The sequence below is a fragment of the Myotis yumanensis genome, unplaced genomic scaffold (genome assembly GCF_028538775.1).
Source record: "Myotis yumanensis isolate MYYU_CA2020_CCGP unplaced genomic scaffold, mMyoYum1.0.hap1 SCAF_1, whole genome shotgun sequence".
In the NCBI taxonomy this organism is placed as follows: Eukaryota; Metazoa; Chordata; class Mammalia; order Chiroptera; family Vespertilionidae; genus Myotis; species Myotis yumanensis.
In genome coordinates, this window is record NW_027223752.1 from 94,372,318 (window position 1) to 94,393,229 (window position 20,912).

Sequence of the window (20,912 nt, forward strand, 5' to 3'; positions counted from 1 at the left end):
AGCCAAACTTACTATGGCTGAATTATCTTATTTAATAAACTTATTGAATATCAACAGAGGCACTAGATTGTGAAAAATCTTTGCAAGGATTTTAGATTTTATTCTGTTATCAAGAGTGTTGGTCTCGGAGTGGAGTTTTAGAACGGTAACTGCCAAAACAGTGAGAAAAGAAGATTGGAGAGGGATTAAAATTGAAAACAAATATGTTTGGAGGCAATTAAGGTTTGAATGAGAGATTATGAGATTCTGAATTAAGAACTGAAGAAGAGAAAGCAATGGAATTAATAGAATCATGGTGATATATGTAAGAGGAAAGAAGAAATGATAAGTTGAGCAAATAAGTATTTTGAATGCCACTAATTAGGGTAGGCACTGAAGATATTTTGTGACACAAGATCTTTTATGGCATTCACAATTGGGAATGCAATACATGTCAGTTAAATAATAGTAGTAGCTTTGGCTAGTGTGGCTCAGTTGGTTGAGCATTGTCTCATGTACCAAAAAGGTTGCTGGTTTGATTCCTGGTCAGGGCACATGCCCAGGTTGCGGGTTCCATCCCTGGTCAGGGTGAGCACTTGAGGCAACCAATCGATGTTTCTCTCTCCCTCTCCCTTCTTCTCTCTCTAAAATAAATAAAAACATTTAAAAAAATAATGGTGGTATAAGATAGTATAAGAGAAGAAATTACTCTTGAATCATGGGCAGGAACAATCTCTGGCAACTTTATGGAGAAGGTTAGAGTTGAGTTTAATTAAGAGGTTACACTATTAATACCAGCTGCTTTCTGTACAGGTCCTGTGAAGGTAGATTTAGACTTGGAGATGCGGGTCATATGAGAGAAGTGAAGGGAAGACGAGATCCAGAGTAGGGGAGGGGTACCATAAGCTTCTTAGCCCTATTACAGTATATCAACCACTCTTCTAATTAAACCTGTCTAGGGAAATAGTCTGAACTTTTAAGAGCTTTTGCCTATCTAGTTTCTAAACTTTGGATTTCAGTCGGAATCTTTTTTTTTTTTTTTTTTTAGTGTTCCTGGAGAACAATGGAAAGGACAATTTACCACAATCCAGAAAAAGTAAGGCCAATATTTTATTTTTAACTTGTTTGATTCAGATTTAATAGGTTGTTTTGCTACTGTTTAAAACCTTTTAATTCGTGAATGTCTTAGAGATAAAATAATTAAGATTTAGAGTACCCAAGGCAAAAGCCATGTTTTGCATACGCGGTGCTCAAAGTGTTTTTCCTGTCGGTACTGTGAGCCTGTGTGAAAAGTCAGATATTTTCTCCTAGTTGTGTTTTAGGAATAACTTTTAACACTTTATCTGGATGCCCAGCAGTCTACTTTTTTGTGTTTTCTGGCACACTAATGTGTGATATTACCAGGTGTACAAAAAAATCACATAATGCATGTGATGATCATAAAGCTTATATTCTTCTTTTAAAAGTTATCCTTCAATTTCCTCATGTCTTAGGATTATTCATTCTTTAAAAAGTCCTTTTCCAGGACACTACTTAACACAAACAATTGTAATTACAGTGGTCAATGTTTGGGCTGTGGGAAAACCATAGAGTCTATTCACTTGAGTCCAGAAGAGTATGAATTCCTCAAGAGAAAAATCCTCAGCGATGTGATAGATGGAGGTGACCAATACAAAAAGACGACACCTCAGGTGAGTCTGGACCAGGTTTTCTTGCATTCTTGGTGTCTAAGAGCAGGGGATGGCATTTTTTTCTCTAAAAGGACAGATAGTAAATACTTTCAGTTGTGTGGGTCATATAGTCCCTTTTGCAACTTTTCTACTCTGCTGTTGTAGTGAAAATAGCCATAGACAATACATAAATGAATGAGCATGGCTGTGTTTCAGTAATAATTGTATTTATGAAAATGAGTAGTAGACTGGATTTTTTTTTTTTTAAATGCAAAGAGAAGCAGTGGACTGGATTTGGCTTGCTGGCCATAGTTGTCAGCCTTTAAGAGAGATTGCTTTAGAATTTCATGGAACAATTGGGTCAGACTATTATCCATCTATTGAAGTCAGTCCTATTTCATCTGGACACAAGGTGCACTTAAGCCAAAAAGACGATGCTTATTCTTTATCTAAGTGTTTCCAGAAAACTGTGTTCAGTAAACTCCCATGAAAGTATTATGGTTTCTCACAACTTTTTTAGTCAAGAGAGTTTAAGACAGGGGTCCTCAAACTTTTTAAACAGGGGGCCAGTTCACTGTCCCTCAGACCGTTGGAGGGCCGGACTATAGTTTAAAAAAAAACTATGAACAAATTCCTATGCACACTGCACATATCGTATTTTGAAGTAAAAAAACAAAACGGGAACAAATACAATATTTGTATTTGCATGTAGGCAGTAGTTTGAGGAGCTCTGGTTTCAGATAACAAAATTATCTCCCAAGTTTTCTTAAAATATATTTCTTTATTGATTTCAGAGAGGAAGGAAGAGGGAGAGAGAGATAGAAACATCAATGATGAGAGAGAATCATTGATTGGCTGCCTCCTGCATGCCCCTGACTGGGGATGGAGCCTGCAATGTAGGCATGTGCCCTTGGCCGGAATCGAACCTGGGACCCTTCAGTCCGCAGGCCCACGCTCTATCCACTGAGCCAAACTGGCTAGGGCTCCCAAGTTTTCTTAGTATTGAATTTGATTCTCTGAATTATTTTCAATAGCTTTATTTTGCTAGTCTTCAGTACTTTATGCTGGTTTACCAAGATTAAGTGGATGTAAAATGCTTTTATTTTCGGGAAAAGCTGCCCATCATCTCATTGAATGCTTTTTCTTCAAGGTACTAAATAAAAACAAGAAGTGAAAATTATTCTACCTTCCTACCTTGACTTAAAATGTCAGATCATATATTTTTATTGATTTCTAAAAGGAAGGGAGAGGGAGAGAGAGATAGAAACATCAGTGATGAGAATCATTGATCAGCTGCCTCCTGCAACCCAGGCATGTGCCCTGACTGGGAATCAAACCATGACCTCCTGGTTCATAGGTTGATGCTCAACCACGGAGCCACACCAGCCGGTCATAACATGTCAGATAATGCCCCTAGATCCGTCGTCGGGAAACTGCGGCTCGCCAGCCACATGCAGCTCTTTGGCTCCTTGAGTTGTGGCTTTTCCACAAAATACCACGTGCGGGCTCACGTACAGTGCAATTGAAACTTTGTGGCCCATGCGCAGAAGTCGGTTTTCGGCCTGGGCGAGTCTATTTTGAAGAAGTACTGTTGATATTTGGCTCTGTTGACTAATGAGTTTGCCAATCACTGCCCTAGATTATATGAAAACCTTTAATCTTCAGAATAAAGTCAGTATCTGGTCCATAAAAACATTATCTTCATTTTATGGAATATTTTCAGCTGACTTTATTGATAAAATCATAGTTAACATTTATCAAGTGATGCTAAGTACTTTACATTGATTATTTTATATCTTAACCCTTACAACCACTCTATATGGAACTATTTTATTTCTATTTTACAGATAAAGTGATTGAGACTTTGGGAGATTAAATCTGCCAGAGGATACCTTGCTAATAAAATCTAGGTTTGACCCTAAAAACCGTTGTTACAATACTGCCTCTCATGAAATGAAAAGTTACAGTGACAACTGTAACTGACAGCCAACTGGTTGTAACAGCTCTTTAATGCCTTAGGAATTCCTACCACTAAAATATGAATTAAACAGATTTCCTTTCTCTTATCTTTTGAGCACTTATGTGTATCTTCTGAAGTAGGTGTTTAGAGTCAAGGTTGTATGAATTATGCTGTTTGCTACCAAAAACTTACCATTTCTGTTGTGGACTAATTGAATATTCTTCCCACCCTCCAATTTTTTATTTAGTAAAATTTTCAACCTAAAGGAAAGTGAAAAAATAGCACACTGAACATCTACCTACTCTTCATCTAGTAACCAGTTGTTATTATGGCTTATACACTTTCTCTCTATATATGTGTTTTTATGAACCATTTAAAAATAAGTTATGTTACTTTAAATGTTTCAGCAAATATTTTCTAAGAATAAGAAAATTCTGTGTAATTAAATAGCATCACATTTAAGGACTTTACAATTAATTCAGTGTCATTTAATAAAAAGTATATATTCAGATTTTCCCCATTGTCACGCCAAATAGTACTTTATAACTTTTCCATCTCTGATCCAGGATTCAGTCAAGGTTCACTCATTGCTTTTGGTTGTTATGTCTCTCTAAATCCATAATTGTCTTCTCTGCCTTTTTTTGTTTTTATAACATTGACTTTTCTGAAAAGTCTGGGTGGTTTATCTTGTATAGGGCTTTTCAAACTTTGCACGTACGAATCACTTGAAGATCTGGTTAAAATGCAAATTATGATTCAGCTGTCTGAAGTGGGGCCTGAGATTGTGTATTTTGATAAGATCCCAGGTGATGTGTTTATGGTCTTTGGACCACATATTGAGAAGCAAGACTGTGTATAATTGTTTATTATTTTCTTTTCATTAATTCAGTATGAATGCACTAGTAGATTACATGGATGATGTTCTGTTCTTATTGACTCACAGCAGCCAAATAATATCAAGTTGTGCTCACTTTTGCTGATGTTAAATTTGATCACTATACAAGATGTCTGCATTGTAAAGGTACCTTCCTCCCTTTATAATTTCCCTTTGTAATTAAAAAATAAGTGATCTGTGAAATAATACTTTAAGACTAGCCCAGCCAGTGTTGCTCAGTTGTTGAGTCTTGACCCAGGAACTGGGAGGTTGCTGGTTCAATTCCCAGTCAGGGCACATTCCTGGATTGCAGGCTCAATCCTCACTAGGGGGTATGCAGGAGGCAGCCGATCGATGTTTCTCTCTCATCGATGTTTCTATCTCTTTATTCCTCTCTCTCTAAAATCAATAAAAATATATATATTTTAAAAAGACTGTGCAGATAGCTTATCACCCATTAACTCTTCACTCAATGTTTTTAGAATCGTGGAGATGCTCTCTACCTTTGGAGGTAGCAAAGTGGTGACTATTTTATTTCTCTGCATTTATTAGCTGACATCATTATATAAAAAGTTTCCCTTTCCCCTGTCTTTCTCCCCCACAACAATTTTAAAAAAATTAATCTGTATGGACATGAGGATTTTTAAAAAGTATATATTTTTATTGATTTCAGAGAGGAAGAAAGAGGGAGATAGAAAAATCAATGATGAGAATCATTGATTGGCTGCCTCCTGTATGCCCCACACTGGGGATCGAGACCCCAACCTGGGCATGTACCCTGACTGGGAATTGAATCGTGACCTCCTGGTTCATAGGTCAACTCTCAACCACTGAGCCATGCCGGCTGGGCAGGATTCTATTTTTTTTTTTTTTTTTTTTTTTTTTTAATTAACGGTGTTAGAGTTCATTACCTTCATTATTCTTTTTGATGCTCAAATTGTCCAAATTTGACCTGTGGGAGTTCCTTCAAGCAACTGTGACTTTTACATCTCTCTCCCCCCTCATCATTTTTTCCTCCCAATCAGTTTTTGAGCACTTCTGTGCTTTCTGGCACATGTCCTAGGCTCTTACCTTGAAGTGCTCTTGTCCCAGTTGTGGAATCACTAATTGAATACTTTTCTTTACACTCTCTTTTGTGTTTTCTTTTTTATTGAATTTACTGGGGTGACATCCTATCTAATAAAATAGTAATATGCAAATTAATCATCACTGTCACTCCATCACAAAGATGGCGGTGCCCATAGCCACAAGATGGTGGTGCCCAGTTCCCTCAGCCCTGCCACTGAAGTGTCCAGGCCTGTTGGCCAGGCAGGTGGCGGGGGAGGCAGGGTGGAGGCCACTCCATCGCTGCTGGAGTGTCACCCGGCCAGGGGCCGCAGGGGCGAGCAGCAAGGCATGATCCACCCACTCTGGTGGCCTATCCAGCCTCGCCGCTCCGCCACTGCTGCAGTGTCCGGGCCTGTTGACCCGGCCGGGGGTCGCGGGGGCGAGCAGCGAGGCACGATCCGCTCACTCCGGCAGCTGATCCAGCCTCGTCACTCAGCTGCCAATGGAATGTCCTGAGGCAGCGGACACGGGAGCAGAGCTGAGGCAGCGGAGGCGGGAGGGAGTGAGGCAGCGGAGAAGGGCGGGCTTTGCTCCCTTCTCTGCTTCGCTCCAGCTGCAGGAAGCCCTATTCTTGCAGGAATAGGCCCGAGGAAGCCCTATTCTTGCAGGAATCTTCCTGCAATGGGCTCTAGTTGGTTAATAAAGTTATATAGGCTTCAGGTGTACAATTCTACAATACATCATCCAATATATTGCGTTGTGTATTCACCATCCCAAGTCAAGTATCCTTCCATCATCATTTATTCCCCTTTACCTCTTCTACCTTTCCTCATCCCCCTTTCCCTCCAGTAATCACCATATGTTTAACACTCTCAATGGCTAAGCATTGCCATAATTTTTTAAAAAATGAATATCACTTTAATTCTGGATTAATAGAAAGAAAAGTTGTTACTTTTCTCTGCTGACAAAGACCTAGTAACTAGAGCAAATCTTCTCTTTGAAGAGTGTTATTTTGTAAGAGGAATTCCAGGTTCATGACTATGGTGAAATAAAAAAGAGTAGTCATACATTTAATTAACCATAATTCACAAAGCAACTGAAGATATTCACAGAAGGACTGAGACATTTTATGACAAGGGAAGTTATTTTCTTTTTTCTCTCCAGGCATCATCCTTCCTTCCCTCTGCAATTCCCCAATTCTGTATTCCATTTCTTGTCATCTGCCTTTCTTCTTTAAGGTATTAACATAATAGTAACCATTGCTACTGTTTATTGAATGATTACCATATGTCAGGTACTTCTAGACCTTTTATACTCACAATAATTTAGCAATTGATACCACCATTTTGAAGATAAGGAAGGTCAGGATAAGAAAGGTATCCATGGTTAAAGAGCAGTGAATTGGGTCAGGGTTTTGTAGTATTGGTGAGGCAGAAGGGGCAGGGATTAATCCAGAGCACTTCTGGTGGGTTGAAGTAAAACCAACTCTTTTTCTGGGACTAGAGGGAAGGAATTAAGGATAGTGGATACATTAAATACATAGGTGCAGCAAAGAGTTGGAGCATTTATTCAGACCTCTAATTTCTCTGAGAGCAAATCGATTATTTGAAAATGAGAGAAGGCATGATAGTCTAAGGCAGTGGTTCTCAACCTTGGCTGCACATCAGAATCACCTGGAAATCTTTTTAAAATCCTGATTTCTGGGCCTCATCCTCCAGAAATTGTGTTTCTTTTTCTTTTTTTAATATATATTTTATTGATTTTTTACAGAGAGGAAGGGAGAGGGATAGAGAGTTAGGAACATCAATGAGAGAGAAACATCAGCTGCCTCGTGCACACCCCCTACTGGGATATGCCTGCAACCAAGGTACATGCCCTTGACCAGAATCGAACCTGGGACTCTTCAGTCCGCAGGCCGACGCTCCGTCCACTGAGCCAAACCGGTCAGGGCAAATTCTGTTTCTTTGTTATGGGGTGAGGCCACAACATTAGTAACAAAGAAACAGAATTTCCGGAGGATGAGGCCCAGAAATCGGGATTTTAAAAAGATTCCCAGGTGATTCTAATGTGCAGCCAAGGTTGAGAACCACTGGTCTAAGGGCGCTTGAGGAGAGTTTGAAGCCTGGGAAGTTTGGATTATTTGTGAGAGGACTGGGCCAGTATTGCTGGTGGTGCTAAACCCCAACTGAGGCTGGATAGCATTGTTCACTAAGCCATTTCCAGCGGTCCTGAGCCATCCAAGTATGCAAACAGAGAAGGCAGTTGGATGGGATGGTACAGGAGATTGCTGGTCTGGTACAGTTGAGAAAAAGAGAAAACAGGAACGGAGGGTGTTAGGTGAGAGGCGGCTAGATTAATGGACCATGAGGTCAAAGTTGATAGGAAGTAAAGATGGGTGGGACATGGATTAGGAGGCTAGAGAACAGTGGACTGAAGGCTCTTGGAGGTTGAAGATCGAGCATAAAGGGAGTGAGAGTGGAAATCAGATTTGGTTGAGGGGTGGGGGATATTGTTGCTTAGATGTGGCAACATGAATTTTAGAGGAGACACTATTCAACCCACTGCAACTTTTCTTTCTCTTGTGTACATATCTAGGAATGGAATAGCTGGGTCTTTTGGTAGGTGTGTGTGTAAGGAAATCATCAAACTGTGTTCCAAAATGGTGTCTTTTTTTACATTGTTACTGTCTGTGTATGAGGGTTACAGTTGTTCCACATCCTGGTCACCTTAATATGGTCAATCTCTTTACCTTTAACCATTCTAATGGATCGAAGTGGTATGTCATTGTGGTCTTAATTTACATTTTCCTAGAGACTGACAATGTTGAGCATTTTTATGTGCTTAATTGCCATCCATATATCTTCTTTGGTGAAGTTCAGATCATTTCCCCAATTAAAAAATTTGGTTGTTTTCCCATTATTGAGTTATAATGGTTGTTTATATATTCTAGGTACAAGCCCTATATCAGATAGATCTTTTGCAAATATTTTCTCCCAGTCTGTGCCTTGCCTTTCATTTTTATCAAATAGAGATTCTGGTTTAATTGAAGCCCAGGTATCAGGACTTTCAAAAGCTTAGATGATTTTAAAATGCAGTCAGGGTTGAGAATCACTGCTTCTCATGTGAGATTTTGAAGAACCCTAATTATGTATAGCAACTTCTTTTCTTTAGGATAATTTTGGGAGAAAATTCTCAATCATAAGTAGCTTTTCTGAAACCTTTGTTTACTGTACTGAGATGTTACAGCCAGCAGATGGCGATAGTGTAACGTAAAAATTATTTAGGTTATAGAAGTCAACAAAGTTGAAGGATTTGGTGGGCTTCTTTTATTACTAAACTGAAAGATCTCTGTCATTTTTGTTTAAGTCAGATTAGTAATAGATAACGATGGGAGCTGTGTATGTGAATTTTAAGTGAACAAAATAGAACTCCATATTATATCCATGTACACTACTGGTTTAACTCCATGAAACTAATTGAGAAGACATCAGTGAAGATCAAAAAGTGAATTTGGAGCTATGTGGATGGTGTTAGTTTAATTTTTTTTTTAGTTTAATATTAATTAAATTTTTCTTAATTTCCTTTATTCTTAACAACTACAGATTTCTTTTTTCATATTTAACTGTTCAGTTATGAATTCAATTCTTTATTTAATCTTTTTATTAGGGAAAATTTCAAACACGTGCAAAAGTAGAGACATTATAACGAACCCCTACCTCGGTGATTATTAACTCATGGCCACTCTTATTTGATTTATACTTCTTCTTCCTCCCTTGGCCCTCAGGTTTTTGTGAAGCAAATCTGAGCTTAATCATTTGCCCTATAACTTATAAATTCACTTTTAAGCAAGTTTATTTCCCCTATCTTAAAACATACTTATTTGTGTAGAGTGATATTTTTTCCTATACAATAAGAAATACTTTGGAACAGCAATTCTCAAACTTTTGGGTCTCAAGACCCTTTTACATTCTTAAAAATTAAGGACTCTTGAAAGCTTTTGTTTATGTGGGATTATATTTACTGATAATTACTTCATTAGAAGTTAAAACTGAAAACCTTTAAAAATATATATTAATTCATTTAAAATAACAATATAAAAACTATTACATGTTGACATAAAATACATTTTTCTCAATAATAACTGTTCTCCAAAACAAAAAACAATATGTGAAGAGATAGGCATTGTTTTACATGTAAATCTCTTTAATTGTATGGCTTAATAGAAGACAGCTGAATTTTTATATCTGCTTCTGTATTTAATCTGTTGTGGTAAGTTATTTTGGTTGCAGTATATGAAGAAAATGGAGGCTTATAGAGATATATAGTTGGAAAGGGTAAGAGTATTTTATTGGTATTTTCAGATTATTATAGTTATTCTTTAATATTATGCCAAAACTCCACTACACATTTGTGAGCAATGAGAGTGAAAAAAACAGGTAATATCTTAGTTTAAGAACCACTGCTCAAGGGGTGGGAGAAAAAGGTAGAAGATCTGAGTTTGGGTAATGAGCACATGGTGAAATATACAGATCTTGTAACATAGAAACCCACACCTGAAACGTATATGTTCATATTGACCAATGTCACCGCAATAAATTTAATTTTAAGAAAAATAAACAAATAAAAATAAAGTACCTTGGTGCATACCTCACATTGTATAGGCATACCTTGGAGATATTGTGGGTTTGGTTCTAGACCACTGCCATAAAATGAATGTAGCAATAAAGCAAATCACAGGAAAATAAAATAAAATAAAAAGAACCACTGCTCTAGAAATGCTTTAGAAATAGTTTCCTCTTCTTTCTATTTGAAAAGTTTGAGTAAAATATATTTCCTCCAATTTTGTTACAAAAGCATATTAACAAAAGAAGTTAAAACAAAACAAAGACAGTCTCACTAAGCATATCTTCTGTTTAGTTTCTTCTATTCTGTTTTAGTTCTTACTGAGACTTCTTTAATCATCTTTCATTTTCCAAAATAGAAGTGTTTTTTTTTCTAATTATAAAATTATTTATTTATTTTATTTTATTTTTGACCATTCTTTTTATTTTATTTTTTTATTGCTTAAAGTATTGCAAAGAGTATTACATATGTCTCCCCCCCACCCCCCCTTGACATTCCCTTGGCCTCCCCTACCCCCCAGTGACTTGTGTCCATTGGTTATGCTTATATGCATGCATACAAGTCCTTCGGTTATCTCTTACCCCCCCTCCCGCCCCCCAACCCTCCCCGGCCTTCCCGCTGTAGTTAAAATTATTTATTAATTATTTAAAAACTGCAGTCAAAATAGACAACTCTAAAGAAGGAAAAAATAGCCCAACATAGTCCTCTCATTTTGAACTTTTAATGAAACTTTAATTATAAGAGCACTCTCCCATAATCCTGTGATTTAGAACTTCTTAAATAAAACCTTAATGACTATGTATTCTGTTTTCTGAAAAAGAAATTGGAGGCAGGCAAATTGCCTGTAGTACATTTAATTGAGTTTTTAGGGGTTAGGTTTAAATCAAATAATTTGTTCTACTTGATAATATATTTTCAGTTAATTGACAGAAGGGAGGCCTTCTGGTGTTTTTCTAATTACAGATTTTAGACAGCAAATGTGACCCAAATGAAATGTCAGTATTAGATCTGATCTAATGTAGGCTTGTTTTTGTTTTGTTTTTCATTTGAGAGTGGCAGCTGCAGACTATGAAAGATGTGAACTAACTGAGCTCTTCATCACAGTCTTCAGAACCTTCCACTCTCATCTCTCCTGGGTTTGAAGATCTGGTTATCTCTAAGATGAACTATGAGGTTTTCCCTCAGATTTAAAAAATGTTGAGTGGTAAATGGCAAACTTTGGGGGTTTGGTAGTTAAAACAAAAAACTGAGAAAGAAATTTAATTATCTGCAAAGTATAGTTTTAAAAACATGTGTTTTGAATTCTCTATTTATAAAAGCCCATTAAAGATAAATATTCCTCTACTTAAGCACATTTTACTCAGTGCATACTTAATTAATCTGTAATGCTATTCCCCATTTCCGCTTCAACTCCACAATTGAAAACTGAAAAATAGGCTTGTTATCTCTGGATCATCAAGGTGTCTTGTGTAAGAATTGTGGCCAAAATGTGAAACTTTTAGAAAAATCAGTGAGTTCCGAAGTACAGAAAGGGTAAAAATATAAAAAGAGAAACAGGCTGACTCCTTGCAATGCCTTCTCAGCATCACACGTTTCCCTTATTTCTTTATTTTTCTTTATTTTCTCTAATAAAGTACTTGCTGAAATTCTACCAACTGGGCCCCAGTCTTTTTCAGAAGAACTAGCTTGAAGTAGTACATTTCCTCCTGCTGCCTGACTTCTGTTTTACAAAGTTATGAGAATTGGATGTGGGTATGGGTCTTTGGTTGCTGCTGTTTTAAAATTTCGGGATGATTTTTAGACATGGAGAACATTTTGGGGGACAGATCTTAGGAGGGTGCAAGAGTGGGTGTTTTGACGTGGCAGTACTAGAGGCAGAGGGATAAAGGCTTCTTAACTTTAAGAGTTTTGAACAACATGGGAGTGTGCAAAAGAGAAACATGTTTTTCTTAGGCCAAGCGTAATAAAGTATAGTTTTAAAAAGTGTTGTTTTTCTTATATCCTGTGACTTTTTGTCTCTCAGATTCAGGCTGGCACTATTATCATAGTGTGGCCTTATTATGTAGTTTTGGCATGGAAACCAAATCACTTTTTATAAATTTGTATTTATAGGAAAAGTATTGAGTTCTAAATAGCCATCTTATAAGTGAAGTTTTGGAAACAATATGTTGGAAGTGAGGCAATATCCAGAGTGACCACACTTTTAGTTTTCTTTTACTTAGAAAGTGCTGGCTTAGATTTTGGATTCATTTTTTCTTTTGCTGATAACTAAATGTATCAGTTTTTATTGTCTTTTCATTTCGTCTCCCTAGAGAATAGAATAATGTAAATAAGACAGTAGATTAGAAATAACACACTGGTACTGAAGAGGGATAGCCTACTTCTGAGGTAAGAGAAAACGATCAGTTTGAAAGAGTAGCAGCTGAGATGTTGACAATCAGGGCAAAGGCCTCCTCCATTCTCCATAGCACAAACGATTTTTATAAAGATGCCCCTCTTGCAGTCTTTCTTATCTCAGTAAATACAATTATTACCACTTTTTGATTCAAGCCACTAAACTAGACAACTATAATAGCTTCATAACTGGTTTCCCTGTTTCCCAATGCCCATGTCTGTTTGGTAAGAGTGATCCTTTTATTTTTTAACTAGAGGCCTGGTGCACGAATTCGTGCATGGGTGGGGTCCCTCGGCCTGGCCAGCAATCAGGGCCGATAAGGACCGCCTTGCCCAGTCCCAATAGGGGCTGATCAGGGCCAGCCGGCGGGGGGAGGGAACACAGGAGGTTGGCTGTGGGAGCGCACTGACCACCAGGGGGCAGCTCCTGGGTTGAGCATCTGCCCCCTGGTGGTCAGTGCGCGTCATAGCTACCGGCTGGTCATCCGGTTGAAACGGTCGCTTAGGCTTTTATATATATATAGATAGATTTTTATTGATTTCAGAGAGGAAGGGAGAGAGGGAGAGAGATAGAAACATCAGTGATGAGAGAGAATCATTGATCAGTTGCCTCCTGCACGCCCCACAGTGGGGGATCTAGCCCGCAACCCGAGCTTGTGCCCTTGACCGGAATCAAACCTGGGACCCTTCAGTCCACAGGCTGACACTCTATCCACTGAGCCAAAATCGGTTAGGGTGAGAGTGATCCTTTTAAGTCCATATCAGATCCTGTTACTTCTCTGCTTAAAACTCTCCAGTAGCTTTCCATTTCACTCAAATTAAAACTAAGAGTCTTTACAGGGACCTGTAAGCCCTTTGCATTTGCTTCTCAGGTCTTATTTGATTCTACTCATACTGGACTTCTTGGTACTCTCGATCCCACCAGATACACTCCTGCCTCAGGACCTTTACACTCACTATTTCCTTTTCCTCCAGATATCTATGATTGTTCATTCATCTCCTTCAACTTTTTTCTTAAATATTAAATTCTTAGAATGGTTCTTCCTGATCACCCTGTTTAAAATAGCATTAATAGCCCTGGCCGGTATGCTTCAATGGTTAGAGTGTTGACCCGAGCATCGCAGGGTTGGGGTTCAATTCCCTGTCACGGGTACATACCTGGGCTGCAGGTTTGATACCCAGCCCACTCAGGGCACATTCAGGAGCTAATCAATCAATGTGTCTCTCTCACATCAATGTTACTCTTTTCCTCCCACTCTCTAAAAAAGTCATTGGGCCTGGCTGGTGTTGCTCAGTGGTTGTGCACCAACCTATGAACCATGAGGTCACAGGTTTGATTCCCAGTCAGGGCACATGCCTGGGTTGCAGGCTCGATACTCAGTGTGGGGTGTGCAGGGGGCAGCCGATTGATGATTCTCTCTCATCAGTGATGTTTCTATCTCTCCCTCTCCCATTCTCTCTGAAATCAATAAACATATATTAAAAATAAATAAATAAATAAATGAGGAAACATCCTCTGGTGAGGATTACCAAAAAACAACAATAATAAAATTAAAATAAAATTAAATAGCATGTATACCCTCACTCTCACTCAGGAACTCTCTATTTTCTGTCTCTGCTTTATTTTTCTCCATAGCACTTACCATCATCTGACATACTATATATTTTATTTGCTTTCATTGTCTATCTTTTTTTTCCATATTCGAATAGAAGCTCTTCACCCAAGGATATTTTTCCATTGATTTTTAGAGAGAGTGGAAGGGAGGGGGAGAGACTCATCGATTGATTGCCTCCCAAACACGCCCCAACCAGGGCCTGAGATTGAGCCTGCAATTGAGGTGTGTTTACAATGAAATATTGAGTCACCAAGAAATTTAATAAGATACCATTTGGTGTTCTTCATTTGATAAAAGAACATATGCAATGCCTTTTTAATAACAATTTTCATTTTGGATTATTTTTACTTTAAAAGATTAAGAAGAAATAAAATTGAGTGTTTAAAGGAGCATGCCTCAGTTATCTGGAATGTTTACTTATATGTAGAACACATTCCCCGAAAATGCAAGGTACAAGGGGATAGTGTTTGTATTCTTAAACTCCTTTAAAAATTTTTTTTAATTTAAATTTTATTTATTTAGTTGTTCATTCTCACCCAAGAATATTTTCTCCATTGATTTTTAGAGAGAGTGGAAGAGATGGGGAGAAACAGAGAGAGAGAAACATCTATGTGAGAGAAACACATCGATTGGTTGTCTTCTGCACATGCCCTGACTGGTGCTGGGGATTGAGCCTGTACCAAGGTGCCCTTGACTGGAATTGAACCGAGGACCCTTTGGTTGGAAGGTTGATGCTCTAACCACTGGTTAGGGCAGTGTTTGTATTCTTTTTTCTTTTTAAATATATTTTTATTGATTTTAGAGAGGAAGGAAGAGGGAGAGAGAAATAGAAACATCAGCGATGAGAGAATCATTGATTGGCTGCTTCCTGCATGTCCTCTACTGGGGATCGAGCCTGTGATCCGGATATGTACCCTGACTGGGATTGAACCTTGACCTCCTGGTTCATAGGTCAGGGCTTAAACCCTGAGCCACACTGGTCGGGCAGTGTTTATATTCTTGAAGAAGTTCAAAAGATCTTTTCAAATTCTAGTTATGCTTCTTAATTGGTTTTAACTAAACATTTATATAAGGCTTAATATATGCATTATTGTGAGTACTTTACAACTCATTTAATGTCATCTTTATAATAATCATGGGAAAGTTACTTATTTCTCTTATCCTCTGTTTCTTGATTTTTAAACAGAGAAGATTGGACTACATAATCTCCAAGGCCCCTTCCAGCTCTGAAATGTTAAAACTTTCTAACTGTTGGCCAGGCAACCTAGTTATGTGTTAATTAAGACAGGTCATCTTTTCCTAGTGGGAGCAGAGATGATGGTGAAGCCCTGAAAATAGTGCAGAGTAGGAGAGGAAGTTGTTATTTGGATGAATGTAAGTGCAGAATCTGTATCTGGCAAAGTGTCAGTCTGGGAAGGAAGAAAGAGTACATCAAATCATTGTTGAGCTTTTGATGATGTGAAACTGTTTAACTACCTCACTGCCTTTCCTTAATATCTTAAGGTAGAAATTCAAAGTTGTTTAAGTCTTGAGCAGAGCACATGACACCTCCTTATTATCTGGCACTTTTTTAGCTATAGATTGAAACTTAGCCTGGACTTCTCCCCCAAGGTTTCAAGAAATAGGAAATAGAAGAGTTAAGAATTTAGTACATGAAATATAAAATTTGAATCTGATTAAGCATCGAGAGCCAAGTACTAATTTACAGGAAATATAGGGGATATATTACACCTTAAGGATGCAACCATCAAATCCAGTCCATGGGAAACCCAGTTTCTTTCAATAAAAAAATTTTAAGAGAGGAAAGACCTATAGATCAAAAGCAATTTGTGATATATCAACCAAGAGCTAGAGAGAGATTTTATACTGAACTGCATTGCTTTTCCTTTGCAAAAGGGATGTTAACATTAGTTCTGGAGTGGAAAAAGAAATCCTATCATTGTTAATCCATTATGTAGTGAAAACTATAGCTAAAGTGACAATCTGGAATGCTCGGTGTGCTTCTACCCCTGCCTCTGGTGCAGGTGGCAACTGTAGATTAATTGTGGTGTGGTCAGGCCTTCCGTGAAGAGAAATTGAACCTGAGAGCCTGTGTCCTCAGCAGTGCTAATTGGGAGATGTGGAGTAAGGGGATTTCCACTGTTTGTTAATAAGATCTCCAGGCGCATTTCCTCTTTGTTTTTGCATTTCTCTCAGCTGTGAAGCAGCTGCAGGGAAGTAAAATGTGATTTCCTGCCCTTGGGTTTCTGGCTTTTCTTTTGGAAATTATAATTAGAAGAGTGGAACGTGTATGGATTGAGTTACCTACACAGCTGATTTAAACACCAATTTTTCAGTTTTATTGAGATAGAATTGACATATAACATTGTGTCAGTTTAAGGTGTACAACATAATGATTTGATATTTGTAAGGAACTGATTATTATTAAGTACCAAAACAAACTGAAAAATCACTTTCAGAACTAGCAGAGCTGAATGATCAGATCCAAAGTACCGCATTCATGTTCCCTTGTCAACTATGTCACCAGTGAAGCTACCAGTAAATTAGTATTTAAATCTTTAATTTATCATTATTGTGTTAGGATAAAACTTTTATAGTAGAACTAGTAGCCCTGCGCACGAATCCGTGCACTCGTAGCTCACTGCCCTGCTCTCCTGTAGCTCTCTGCCCGCTGCCCGCCCCCCCCCCCCCCCCCAATCCTGTAGCTCTCTGCCACTTGTAGATCGGTTGTGATGTTATGGCATCCTGAATAATTTGAATATTCCTCTATTATATTAGATACCCTTATAAATAAAACAATGATAATTGACTTGGGGGGAAGAGGAAAGGGCCATAATTCTTCTCTTTCTTGTTTTGTGATTAACCCTGTTGGTTTTCAGATATTGTTCCATAGGATGCTGAACTCCCAGAAGTTTTGGTAAATTTTTGTCTAAATATATGTGCAGCCTTGTTTTAGGTGGGTTATAGCCTGGTAGGTAGACATGACATGTACATATAAGGTAAAATTATATTAAATTCCAAGTTTAGATAGCTCAGGACACCAAAATTTATTAGAAAATGGCCAGAGCAGAAGCAGGTGCAGTGAATTTCAGCACAGTTTTCCTAGGCCCCTAGAGTTTCTACATGGGACTGAGCAGTGAGTGGCAGTGTCCATCCAAGGTAGGATCTCTGCATCTTAAGTCACATTGCATCACAGATCTTTTATATCTAGGTTGACACTGCTGTTCACAAAGACTTATACCACAATCTTCATGCCTCCTTTAAGAGGACTTTTATGAATATTGGGCTCTCCTGGACTCCATGTCCTCTCCTCACTAGAGGAAAGAACCATTTCCCTGTGGTGAGGGTGTATAATTTTTCTCATGGAAGAGGACCTAGAGCTGTGTTGCTAATGGGACTTTTTTCTTCAGCTCTAGTTCTCACTTCTCCAAGTGACTCCCAAGTGGTTTTCTTTAATCCTGGTTACTCTTTTACATGCCAGATCAGTGTAACCAATTGCTTGTAAGACATTTCTGTGTGAATATGCCATGAACTTAAGTTCAACATGTCAAAAACAAATTCTAGCCTTCGATCACATATCACTGAGTTTATTTTTTTGATTTTCCTCTTTGCCACCCAGACTGGAGAAATTAAAAGTGATTTTGTCCTGGCTGGAGTGGCTCAGATAGTTGAGCATTGTCCCATGCACCGAAAGGTCACCAGTTGAATTCTCTGTCAGGGCACGTGCCCAGATTGTGGGTTTGGTCCAGGTCTGGGTGCGTATAGGAGGCAACCCCATCCATGTTTCCCCTTCTCTCTCAAAAAAAAAACCAAAAACATTTTTTTAAAAAGGACTTTAAAGAAACAAACTGATTTTGACTCCTCTTTTATCCTTAAACTTTGTGTGGTATCAGTCACTAATCCTATTATGCAGCATTTCTCAATTCTGCCTCTGTTGTTCCGTTTCCACTACTTCCATTGGCTGTATGCTGCTTCGAAAACCAATACACAAGAGGCAGGTGCTGGTGTAAGGAAAAATGATTTATTCAAGAGCCCTCAGCCTAATAAGATGGGGGGAGGAGACTCATCCCAAAGACCGTCTTAACATCTCACTGCAGGCAGAGGTTTATAGGGAGGGAGAGGGAAAACAACAAAGAGATAAAAGGGAGGGGGTTAAAAATTCCTCTTGCATACCAGCAGTCTTTTTTAATAAGGACTTTGAAAGTGGTCAAGTGATGGTGTGGTGTGTGTCATCTTGGTTTTTGTCCTCCTGGTTTTACGATTGAAGGTCAGCAAATCTCCCAGAGCTGGGATGACTGAAGGTTGGAGTCTGTACCTTTTGAAGTTAGTTCCTAGAATTCTTATACAAACATGCTGTTTATCTACAAGTTACATATTAGAGCCAGCATTTACAGAAACAGTGTTGAAAGAATGGTGGGTTGTGTTACATCTACACTCTTCTTCCACCTTTTATCTTCACACTATTGCCACATCAGTCTTTTCAAGACAATGATTTAATTACATTATTCTCTTGTCCCAAAATCTGCAGTTTCCCATTCCTGCCCTGAAAGGAACTCCTTCACAGTTTCTCTACAACCTAATTTTCAAGCATCATCTTTTAATACTCTGCTCTACACACATCTGCTTCAGCTAGATTTGGCTATTCATTGCCTCTGGACTGCTTTTCTCCTTTATCTACTCTGTACTCCTGTTTTCAAATCCTGTTTTTTCGTCAAGGCTTTCTCAAGTATGTTTTCTGTCACAAAGTCTTCCCTGACCTCTATAGTCTGTGTTTATCTTTTCTTCCTTTGAACTCGCAGCATTTATTAACTCTGGCACGCTCTTGGCTATTAGTCTGCACCATGTGTTCTTGTTTTTGTGCTTAGTTTATCACATCAGTATCTTGTCTTTTCAACTACATTATGCACTGATTGAGGGACAGAGCTCCCTTCTTTGTAGGTATTCTCCTCAATGCTTGACAACCAGTAGGTGTGCAATAAATGTTGTTATTTATCCATTGCCATTCATTTTACATTTCTTATGTCATAGCTACCATTTATTTAATTGTATTGTTTAATCATTACAATTACTTTGAGGGAAGGAGTATTTTATATACTTTACAAATGAGGAAACTGAGGCTCAGAGAAGTTCAGTGACTTGCCAGAGCCTCACAGTTTAAGTCATAAAGGCTGTATGCAAACCCAGATCTTTGGATTCAATTACAGATGCTTTTACACTTATTAGTAATTCTACCTTCTTATTAGTCTGATGTATTTTTCTTCTTTTTTTAATTAAATTTATTGGGGTGACATTGGTTAATATCATATAGATTTCAGTTGTGGGTTTCTGTTTTACAAGGTTTATATATTTCACTGTGTGTCCATTACCCAAAGTCAAATCTCCTCCTGTCACCATGTTTTTTGAGGTTGGGAGAGTGCTTAATATTTAGCTTGCTGTTACTTGCCTAATTAATGGCAGCAGAAGAAAAAGTGTGCTAACATGAATAAGCAGTAATTGCTAGCAGGAACAATAAAACAGTTGCAAACTGTGTCAGAGTTCACAGGAAAATAGAATTTCCCTTAATCTCATCAATTACTGGTGAATGACTCACCCCCCAGTAGTGCGTTGTTCTTAAGTTATTCAATATTTGTTTAAGTTAGACAAGGGAGGGAAAATCACTGATGAGATGTACAAGAATCGTCATTTGAGCTAATGACTGTTCCTGGGATATCCCCAAGATTTGTACCTTAGTATTCTTGCCTCCTATTTACTGTTTGACTCTTTCACGTTTGGATTTTTTTCAGAGTAAAATCACTTCCCATTTCCTTTCTGCCCTCCATCTGGACAGCTTCCATAGGCTACTTTCTTATACTGTGATGCGCAAAGATTAACTATATGCTTACTTAAAATGAGTCAGATTTAGTATTGCTTATCTTAGAATTTCCAAGAATTAAAAAATTTTCTACCTCTGTTCTCCCTTTTCTATTCGTGATTTTTTTTTCATTAAAAGAGGACAAAAAGACAACCCAAACTATTTTCTTTATAAATTAGCAATAAAATTAAGCATAGATGACAGTAAATTCTGCTTCATTGCTATGAGAAAATGGTAAATTTTGATAGCTTTTGCAGATACAACTGATAAATTATTTATTCTGTTTTATAAATAAACTAGAGGCCTGGTGCACGAATTCATGCATAGGTGGGGTCCTTTGACCTGGCTGGCCATCAGGGCTGGCCAGCCGTGGGGAAGGACCGCAGGAGATTGGCTGGCCTTTGGAGGTTGGTTGTGGGAGTGCACTGACCATCCGGCCGGCTGGGGGGAGGGACTGAGGGAGGTTGGCTGGCCACAGGAGGTTGGCTGTGGGAGCGCACTGACCACCAGGGGGAAGCTCCTGCATTTAGCGTCTGCCCCCTGGTGGTCCATGTGTGTCAAGCGACCGGTTGGTCGGTCAGCTGGTTGTAATGGTTACTTAGGCTTTATATATATACTAGAGGCCTGGTGCACAAAAATTTGTGCACTCGTGGGGAAGAGGGGCTCCCTCAGCCGGGCCTGTGCCCTCTTGCAGTCTGGGACCCCTCGGGAGATAACAACCTGCTGGCTTAGGCCTGCTCCCGGGTGGCAGAGGGCAGGCCCAATCCCTAGGTGCAGCCTCTGGTCGGGCTCAGAGCAGGGCCGATTGGGGAGTTGGGGCGCCGCCCCCTGTCATGCACAGAGCAGGGCGGATCAGGAGGTTGCGATGCCACCCCTAGTCACACTCAGGGTAGGGCCA

General features: G+C 38.7%; 1 protein-coding gene across 1 annotated transcript in view; it reads left to right on the top strand.

Annotated features, from left to right (window-relative positions):
• PRORP (protein only RNase P catalytic subunit) overlaps positions 1-20,912 on the top strand; it is a 146,541-nt gene that overhangs the window by 2,143 nt on the left and 123,486 nt on the right. Inside the window, exons 2-3 of the mRNA XM_070428001.1 lie at positions 1,028-1,075; positions 1,538-1,670. Of these exons, the coding sequence (XP_070284102.1) occupies positions 1,028-1,075; positions 1,538-1,670 (181 nt within the window). The remainder of the gene's footprint in view (positions 1-1,027; positions 1,076-1,537; positions 1,671-20,912) is intronic.